Below are 10480 nucleotides of genomic sequence, written 5' to 3' on the forward strand. Positions count from 1 at the left end.
GGTAGCCTTCAGTTCCATTCAGTCGCTCAGTCGTGTCCGACTCTTTGCGACCCCATGAACTGCAGCATTCCAGGCCTCCCTGTCCATCACCAACTCCCGGAGCCTACCCAAACTCATGTCCCTTGAGTCGGTGATGCCATCCAACCATCTCATCCTCTGTCATCCCCTTCTCCTCCTGCCCTCAATCTTTCCCAGCGTCAGGGTCTTTTCAAATGAGTCAGCTCTTCACATCAGGTGGCCAAAGTATTGGAGTTTCAGCTTCAGCATCAGTCCTTCCAATGAATATTCAGGACTGATTTCCTTTAGGATGGACTGCTTGGATCTCCTTGCAGTCCAAGGGACTCTCAAGAGTCTTTTCCAACACCACAGTTCAAAAGCATCAATTCTTCGGCACTCAGCTTTCTTTATAGTCCAACTCTCACATCCATACAACACTTGCGTTACATTACACTTAAAAGCCTAAGCATCCATATGATGGGGGATTTCACTATGACTTAATATTTTTAAAGGAAAAAAAGACTGAATGTTTTGAGATATAAATTCTGGTCGTAGTGTGACCTTGGCCCAAGAATTGCCCTTCCCTGGGCTTCAGTGTGATGATCATGAAGTTGAACCATGATTCCTGGGGTCTTTGATACATAGACTCTCAGGGCTAGATGAGCCTTAGAGACCATCTGGCTTAACTCCTTTATGTGAGAGAGGAATCCCTTGCCCAGGGTTTCTTAGTTATAGAGAATGGCCACAAGAATCCAGGCCTCCTGTTCCCTGGCCCATGTCTGTGCTCTGCCCCTCGCCTGTGGCATTAACCAGATGGGACTCCTACGCTTGTTTGTGCACTGCAGGAGTCCATACATTGCAGCCACATTCCAAGGAGGCAAATACTATCGTGCAGATGCTCATGAGCCTTGAAGACCAAGGACTGTGGGAGATTAGGCTGGAGAGGAATTTTCATAAAGTGAGAGTATCTGGACCACAGCCTTGGGGTCCTGCTCTTCTTCAAGCTGCTGATGTGCAGTGTCAGCAATTCCGTCATCATGACCCTGATGGGCCAGGATGGGAAGGGCAGTCTGTGGAACTGTGGCTGGGAAGAAAGGATTCCTGTGAACTGGAGGGTCCTTTACTCCCACTCCCAGGCCTGCCAGGGGAATTCAGTCACAGAGTGAAAGATCCCCAGGACAGGAGTATTATCTCACTGGAAGGAAATGTGTGATATTCACAGTTCCGTGGAAAAAGAACAGCACTAGAATGATATATTTACAAGTTCTCTTTAAATGATGTGTCACTAAGGCAACTCCAGCAGACTGTGGTCTCTTACCAGAGTGCTTATGGCCAAGGAACTTGGAGAAGTGGCTGTTGTACCATATTATTATTTTCTGGCATTATCCTACCTAGGATAATGAGGATTTAGTGAGGTCATCTGGAAAGCCCTGGAAAGGAGAATTAAGATTAAAATTCTGGAATTTTAGGGACTTTAGGGATCATCTCATCTTACTCCTCATGGAACAAATGAAAGAACAGAAGTTTGTAAAGCCGTATTGACTTATCTGAGGGTGATATAACCAGTAGGCTCACGCTTCATTCAGATGAGAAGGGAAGAGCCTCTTTCTCATTCATAGCCAGAAAATCCACATATCCTGGGGGCAGAGGGTTAGGGAGAGAATGCAATTTGAAAAATTCAATTGGGTTCAACTATATGTGGAAGACTTCTGGGTTTGAAAGCTTCTGAGTTCTCAGGTGGAAATACTAGTCTTGTACCTGAATTGAGAACTTAGGGAGTATTTAAGCTGTAATTGGGGCTTCCCAGTTGGGCTTCCCTGATAATTCAGTTGGTAAAGAATCCACCTGCAATGCAGGAGACCCTGATTCAGTTTCTGAGTTGGGAAGATCCACTGGAGAAGGGATGAGCTACCCACTCAAGTATTCTTGGATTTCCCTTGTGGCTTAGCTGGTAAAGAATCTACCCACAATACGGGAGACCTGGGTCTGATCCCTGGGTTGGGAAGATCCCCTGGAGAAGGGGAAGGCTACCCACTCCAGTATTCTGGCCTGGAGAATTCCATGGACTGTATAGTCGAGGTCTCAAAGAGTCAGACGCAACTGAGCGAGCTTCACTTTGACTTTCAGGTGGTGCGAGTCGTAGAGCACCTGCCTGCTGGTGCAGGAGATGAAGAGACGAGGGGTCAATCCCTGAGTTGGGAAGATCCCCTAGAGGAGGGCAGGACAACCCACCCCAGTATTCTTGCCTGGGAAATCCCATGGACAGAAGAGCCTGGAGGGCTACAATCTATAGAGTTGCAAAGAGTCTGATACAACTGAAGCAATCTAGCATGTGCCCATGCATGCATACAGACTGTAATTCCTACAAGCTGTGACCTTCATGGGGACCAAGAAGACTAAGTGAGCAGAGTGAGCTTCTGAGCCATCTTCAGCCCCAACAGCCCCACTTCTGTTTCCTGAATCAGGACTATTAGAGGATTTCTAAGGAGAAAAACGTCCATGGGGCAGAAAGTATTTGAAAAACAATAACAACAACGTGGGTCTAGGTGGGTCTCCAGTGGCCCTCTGCAGTCTGACATTCCATAAGTTCTTGAGTCTAGGAGGGGAACTCTGCCAGGGGCGTGTGAGCAAGGGCACTGGGCCTGTCTCCATGTGAGCATCAGTTGACAGCCGATCAGGGTGCAGTAGGAAGGCCTACTCAGGCCCCATGGCTGCTAAAACCTCTGAAGAGGGGCCAGTGATGATGCTGGACAGCATTCTGGAAGGAAGAGAGCTGTGTAAGCCCGAGGAAAGAAATACCTCTCTGTCCAATATGTTAATCCCTTCTAAAGGAATTGGGAAAACTGTCGGGCACTTCAGATAGGTGGCTCAAACTCTGTGTTGTCTCACCCAGACTGATTCTTTGCTATGCTCAGAGGTCTAATTTTGGAGCAGAGAGTGCTAAATTATTGTCTTGTCCACTCCAGATCATTCGGGAGTTAGTGGCAGATCTGGGACCAGAACAGGAAGTTCCCAAACTCCAGGCAAGGACCCAGAGCATGCTGCCTTCCAGAGGGCCTAGTCCCATGTCCTTGAATTTTCAGGAAGGTGTCATATCACCCTGGATAGAAATCATCAATTAGTCTCCAAAATATTCTCCAGCCAGAAAAGCCAAGCTTTGGGCATCTATGTATTCCAGTGTCCCTAATTCAGGGTCAGAAGAGGTCTTCATATTCTGTTGTGGCCCTTGAAAAGTACAGTGTGTGTGTGTGTTTCCATTACAAAATAGCCAATGTCAACCCCTTAATCTATCTTGTCAGGAGAATCCACTTATTTGGGAGCAAAGGAATGGGCTGCGTCCTCTGTTGTGTGTTTATCATCTTGGTAGTGGAGTCCTGTGCCATGCTGTGCTTAGTCACTCAGTTGTGTTCTACTCTTTGCGGCCCCACGGACTATAGGCCACCAGGCTCCTCTGTCCATGAGGATTCTCCAGGTAAGAATACTGGAGTGTGTTGCCATGCCCTCCTCCAGGGGTTTTTGCCAATCCAGAGATCAAACCCAGGCCTCCTGTACTGAAGGCAGATTCTTTACAAGCTGAGCCACCAGGGAAGCCCCAGAGGTGTCCTAACAAGGTCAGACTTGACCTCTGTCTCAATAATAGGAAAACTTGTTAGAAAAAAAAAAAAAAAAATTGCAAATGAATTGAGAGTGAATTCTTGCAGTGGAGGGATGGGAAATAATGAAAAACAAAGTCATTGTCATAGCTAAAGAAAAAAAAAATTGCAATTTTCTGTGGTCTTGAAGCCTCAATTACTAATAAAGGCAAACGTTTCCACTGGCAAAATTTCTAGATGTTTGACATGTTTGAAAGTAGATAAAAAGCAGTTAGGAAGTTCACATCTAGCCTTGTCTAAATCCATGGAATTTACTCTTGTATTAAGCAATGTTTGGTCATTTTCCTTCTGCTAAGTTCACTTTCCAACCTAAATATCTGAGAATACAATGGTGGTACAGCCAGCATTAGCTAGGGGAATGGGCTGGGGGATTCTGCTAACCAAATGCCCCTTACCCATAATACATCTGGGATCCTGGAGTTTGGTTCTTCCAGAGGCTAGATTATATCTTAGAAGACATAACTAGCCTATTTGTTAGAAATTTCAATTTACGATGATGAACACTTAGGGCCTTGGTGAATACTCCCTGTTTGCTCCTTGTGACTCTGAGAAGTTGGCTCCATTTGTAATGAATTTATAGAAACTGTATTTGATCTAGATTACCAGGCCACATCATCTCTGAGAGCAGATAGTTTCAACATTTCTCATTCTTTCTTTGTCAGTCTTTTATCATCATTACTCTTTTCCACCTTGTGCAATGGCTCTTTTTCTAGGCTCATCTCTTTTGGTAATGGACTAGATTTCTAGGTCCTTAAATTCTCACAGTTCCTAGCACAGGACATTCAAAGATGGGCAGCAGCAGAGAGAGAGCAATGGTTCTCACATGTGGAGTTTTTGCTCCTCTGGGGCTATTGATAACTGCTGGAGACATTTTTGGTTGTCACAACTGGAATGTGAGTGCTATTGACATCCAGTAAGTGAAGCCAGGAATGCTGCTAAACATCCTATAATTTGCAGAATAGCTTTCTTCGGCAAATACTTATCTGGCTCAAAATGTCAATAGTGCTAAAATTGAAAAACTGTGCCATGGAGGACCAATTTTAGAAAGTTTTTAGTCACAGAAAATTTGCTTTAAATGGGATACTTGATGCATATCCAACATATGTAATCAGCAACACTCACCATTCAAAATGAGTTAATCAGGGTAGGAGTTCACAGCCCCAGTTACCAGGCTTTCCCGGCCCCCACCCCAGTGCTCTTGTCAGCCTCTGCAGTATCCTAGGGCTCAGTGGAGTACAGCTTGTGAGCAGTTTGGAGGAGCCAAAAGAATGAAAGTCATAAGACATGGATTTGGAATCTTGATCCATCATTTACTAGCTGTACAATCTTGGGTGAGTTGCTTCACCTTCTTGGGGTTGTGTCTTTGCCTCTAAATGGGATAGTAAACCTATCTCATAGGATTGTTTTAAAGGTTGAATGAGATTATAAGTGTAAGCACCTTGCCAACTCACTTCTTTGCTGATGATCAAACATTCTGGTTAATACCAGGTTAATTCTTACTGAATTACAGCTGTAGAAAAATGAAACTATACTAACCAAAAATATAGGAAATTTATGCTAGAGTGGTTTAATAAGAGCTTCTTCCAAGAAGCCAGAGAGAGGTTATAAGTAGGTTCTTAGGTCTTCACCTCTTTTTGAACCAGATACAACTGTAATATGTGTCATTTCTCAGAAGTACTTTGACCTTTCTTAGCTCCACTTTTAAAAGAAAACAGCTTCATATCTATGGCATTGCTTGTGGATTCTTTCTAAATTCTGAGAAATTGTTGTTTGATGCTGTAATCATTTCCTGCTCCTCTTTCCTTTGTTTTTTACATCCATTGTCACTTCCATTTTCTGTGATGACCCCTTACTGTTGCCCATACTCTTTGTTAATAAAATCCAAACTTTTTAGCATTACATTCAAAGCCCTTCAGGACCTCACTCCAATCCAACCTTCCAGCCTCACCTCTTATTTCCCCTGTGGCATACTCTACACTTCTATTACCTTGATCATTACCTAGGGAACTGGACAATGCTTTCTAATGCCTCAGCTTTGGATATAATGATAGCTTACTCTGGAGTCTCTTTTGCTTGTTGAATTAAAGGTGACATTGGAGCAGAAGTCAGCAGAAATGTTCGACTTTGAGAACAGAAAGGCAAAGGGAAGGCTGTATTTGAGTAACACGTTGCCAACTTCATCTTCCCTTAAGATCTTTTCTAGGTCTTCCTACTCAACCTGCTCCTAGTGTACCACCCGCAACCTTCATTTATCATGTTATGATACTGTATGTCTCCCTCACTGGACTGCCAGCCTGCGGAGCAAACGCATGATTTAATTCATCTAGGTTCCTCTAACTCCCAGCAGATTCTCCAGTAGAGAACCGGCCACGGCAAGGGAACATCAGGATCTCACCTTCACATAGTCGTATTCACAAAGGTAGGAGGATTCCAAGTTGAAGTGCATGAAGTAAAGCTTGATTCGAAATCCCTCTGGAACAGTGATATTCCAAGTCACCTCTGAATCACTTGGATAGGCGTCCGGATAGCCAGGAGACTGGATCTGGCCAAACATGTCGTTAAGCTCCACAATGTGGGCTGAGGCCTTCAACAAGGAGAAGCACAGAGCATGAGAGAGAAGGAGCCACCTGAAAGACATGAATGGATTCATCACACTCGGGTAACAGTCCTTGTCATTTAACTAAATCAGCAGCCAGGAGACAAAGTTCCCAGCACATCACTGATCTGCTGTAATGATTTTTCCCTTACCGGCCTTGCTTATCCACTGTATAAAACTGGAGAATAGTAACTTGATTTCTAAGGTTATTCCCAGTTGTACTCTTTTAAAGATTCAATAATAGTATTAAACTTTCCCAGAAAATATCATATTTGGGACTCTGAGACATACTGTTTTTTGGTTTAAAGTATAAATGTCATAGTTAGGTAAAAGCTGATATAATTTCTTCAGCTCAGCTTAATTTAAGAATCATAAACTCTTGATTCAGTTTCCTAAAAAGTAAGTAATAGTAACATGGAAATATTGAGATAAGGCTTGTACTCAATGATGGGATCTGCAGTATCTTAAACAGATTTGACAAAATTAATCAATAAATATAAAATTTTGAATTAAGAAGAAATTACCAAAACAAGTTGTTTTCCCCCTCCTTTGACAAGTGTTCTTATAAAAGGATAAAAAACTTACAATCTATTTCCAGTTGTAGGAATCCAAGATAACAGACTGTTAAGAGTTGCATAAGGGGCATGGGAAATTCAACTAAAACTTACAGAACACACCCAAGTGGCTGATTCAATAATGAGGCAGAATGTCCAAGGCTTGCCAAAAACCTAATGGTCAATGTACAGTACAACCAAGGCATCCAATAGATTGTTCCCCTGCAAGACTCGAGGACCTTGAACTCAAACATCTCAAACCTGGCTTGTCAATTTCTCCCCTAAATCTTATTTATTCTGATTCCTATGTTTTGGAAACCCTCTGTTTCTCCTCAGTCAATTAATTTAAACGTTCTTATCCGGACTATTGCTACTGAATCCTGATTTCCTTGGCCCCCATTTCATACCATTTAGCAATCTTCTGCCAAATTTGATTTTCTAAAACACAGACGTGTCCATGTGGCTTCACTGTGCCTGCAGGGCAAAGCATCTGCTACTGGGCTGGCTGATGAGCCCTTTTTGATCTAGCGCTGATTTGCCTGTCCAGCTTCATCTCATACCAGCCTGAGGCAGATCATTCTGGAAGCACGCCACACCCATCTGGGCCTCAACGCCATCACACATGCCCCACTCATTCCTCACCTGGTCATCTCATTTATCCTCCACCATCCAGCTCAAAGCTTCCCAGGATACCATGGAATATCCTTCACTCCAGATTGCAGCTCCCTGTACATGCTTCCAATTAGAGCAATGCTTTAGGCACAGCTCTGAAGTTAGGTGTATTTGGGTTCAAATCCCAGTTCACTTCCTTACTGGCTGTGAAATCTTGGGGAATTAGTCTCTGAGTTCAGGTTTCCTCAAATGTAAAGTGAAGATTATAGTCTTTAATTTACAGAGCTCACATGAATATTAAGGATAATGTATGTAAAGGGCCCAATATAAAGCCTGGTATATAATAGATAATGAATGAATGAATGAGCTAAAGCATGAATGTGGGGCCAGAGCCTTATTAATATATAGTCTAAAAAGTAAGTTCTGGGGAACTATACCAGCATTTTAACATTAATAGTTAGAATTTGGCTAATCGGAAAGTTGTTTCTCCCAACCTACCCCTCCCTGCTCATTAAAAAGATGCATATATGTGTCTACACGCATATATATGAATTTTTGAGTGTATAAACACAATGAGATAACTGCAATGAAATTATCTAGCTGTTTTATATAATATTTACATAAAAGGTAAATACATAAGTGCAAAAAGGCCTAGAAGGGTATCACTGGGGTATTAACAGTGGTTATCTCTGAAGTGGTAATATAAAATTACACTCAATAAAAATGAGTGCTTTCAATTTTACTTTTGTGTATGTAAAATGTTCAAATTGTGCTATTTTTTCAATTAAGAAAAATAGAGGTATATTTTTTTCCAAGGCCCCTACAACAGCAACACATGAGCTGCAACTGAGGAGACAAAATGTTTTCATCCACTTGCCAGGGTCAGTATTGTTATAAACCAGTCTGTGGAGGAAGGGCCTCCAAGGCAGAGAGAAAGGCAGGCATGGGTCCAAGCTCCCTGATGAAGTAGTAGGAAAGGTAAGTTTGAAAACTCTGGCTTGCAGGGGTCAGGCAGCCCCACTTTGAAATGAGGAAATATACTGATATTTCCAACCTGCACTGGAAATTCTGGTTAAGTGCCTCTTGAGCAGGGGTGGGCACTAGTCTTGGGTTGGAAGAGCTGGATTCCAGTCCAGACTTTTATTTCATTCATCTAACCCATCTCAGGGAAGTCATGTAAGTTCTCCCTCTCAACCTCTTCATTCATTAAGTGTCATAGTAATGACACCCCCCAAGGCTGCTGTCACAATAAAGGAGGATTGGAGAGTAAGTACTTTGTCAGCTGTCCAGCCCTAGTTAAACATTAGTTACTATTACCCCATCAGGCTGCTTCCCGAAAAGCAGGGGTTAGGAATGAGCTTTGGTTCCCAAACTGGACTTCCCTGCAATAGCAACACTCTGATTATGCAAGGCTGAAAGGTCAGCTTTCTCCACTTCTGCTTTTTTCAAACCACATGGAGAAGACCCTGAGCTTCCTGCTGCTAGTTCTGTCATGGGCTGGCCCAGGCGGATGGCTCCATCTATCCTCAGAGGCCTCAGACCACGTGTAGTAGGCCACTGGTCAGCGTAGGAGGAAGGCCTGTGAAGCACTCTGCTCTATTTTGTTTGCATTTCAAAACAGTTTCAAACATATGAAACAAATCTCTCTTTTCACATAATAAGCCTGAGCATATGCTCACTTGCTTGCTTGCGGGGCTGCAAATCAAAGAATGTAAGTGGCGGCTTCCATTTCCCATCACGCTCTCTGAGTGTTTTTGGCTTCTTATCCACCAGGCACCGGCTGTACAAATTCTGACACCTGCTATCTATTCTCCGACTAATCAAAAAGTTTAGTTACGTTTGCTTGAAATGTCACAAGTAATATATAAAGCCGGGATTTCATAAGCCCTACTGTAGGCACAGGCTCTGAGGAATGCATAAAAAATGCCGGCATATAGCCATGGTTGTGGAACGAGTAGCACTTTCTATCCTTTCCATTCACTCCTCACTTCAGCCTACGCAACACCAAGACTGTTTTGGGATAGAAGAGTTGAAAAGGTTTGTGTAGATCTCTTTGACAGTCTTACTTGACAGAGGACAAAAAGGATACCCCAAGAGGTGACATGTCACGCCCAATGCCATATGGTGAGTTAGCTTCCACAGAAAAAAGCAATAACAAAAGCTCACAGAGGAAGCTGGGTCCATGCCCATATCATGCCTAGGCATCTGGCCAAAGCAATTAATCCTGTGAAAAATAATTTCAAAAACCCATAGCTTTATTTGAAAATTAAAAAAAAAAAAAAAAACTAATACAAAAGTATTTAGTTTAATTGGTCAGATTTTAGTTTAATTGGTCTGGAGTGAGGCCTGGTCATTGGCATTTTTTTTAAAGTACTATAAATTGTTCTAATGTGCAGCTAGGGTTGAGAGCTGCTGATGTACAATAATATACTTGGTTGAGAGTCTGGCACAGTATTATAGAAAGAAATTCTAAACTTGGAGCCCAAAGATCCAAATTTGGGTCTCGGCTTTTTCAAGATCATCAGTGCGGCTTTGGGCAAGTTGCTTAACTCTTTTATCCTCATGTCTCCATAAACCCTTACCTCATCCAAAATCTGAAGACCAGATGCAACAGTGACTATACAAGTGCTTTGCAAACAGTGTTGTGCTTGTATGAGGCAAGACCTTTTGGAGACTTCTGCTGCTGCTAAGTCACTTCAGTTGTGTCCGACTCTGTGCGACCCCATAGATGGCAGCCCACCAGGCTCCCCTGTCCCTGGGATTCTCCAGGCAAGAACACTGGAGTGGGTTGCCATTTCCTTCTCCAATGCATGAATGTAGTGGAGCACTTTTCCAGGAGAAGTTTTGCTATTGAACAACTGAATTCAATTCAGCCAGTATAGATTGTATGCAAAGAAATGATCGTATGTATGAAACAGACATTATGCTAGGTACGAGGCATACAAAGGTGAACAAGCCACAGATCCTATTCCTTAAGGAATATTCAGTCTTGGAGGAGGAGGTGGACATTTCAACATAATAATATTAAGAGAGATAACTCCCAAGGACAGAAAAAGCACAAAGGATAA

The 10480-nt window shown here is 42.8% G+C and overlaps 1 protein-coding gene across 6 annotated transcripts in view; it reads right to left on the reverse strand.

Annotated features, from left to right (window-relative positions):
• Positions 1-10480, reverse strand: part of MASP1 (mannan-binding lectin serine peptidase 1 (C4/C2 activating component of Ra-reactive factor)) — a 69250-nt gene that overhangs the window by 56800 nt on the left and 1970 nt on the right. For all 6 annotated transcript variants that reach the window (XM_010853917.1, XM_010853916.1, XM_010853914.1 and 3 more), the window contains exon 2: positions 6046-6277. In XM_010853917.1, the coding sequence (XP_010852219.1) occupies positions 6046-6277 (232 nt within the window). The remainder of the gene's footprint in view (positions 1-6045; positions 6278-10480) is intronic.

The sequence above is a fragment of the Bison bison genome, unplaced genomic scaffold, assembly GCF_000754665.1.
Source record: "Bison bison bison isolate TAMUID 2011002044 unplaced genomic scaffold, Bison_UMD1.0 scf7180017864333, whole genome shotgun sequence".
In the NCBI taxonomy this organism is placed as follows: domain Eukaryota; kingdom Metazoa; phylum Chordata; class Mammalia; order Artiodactyla; family Bovidae; genus Bison; species Bison bison.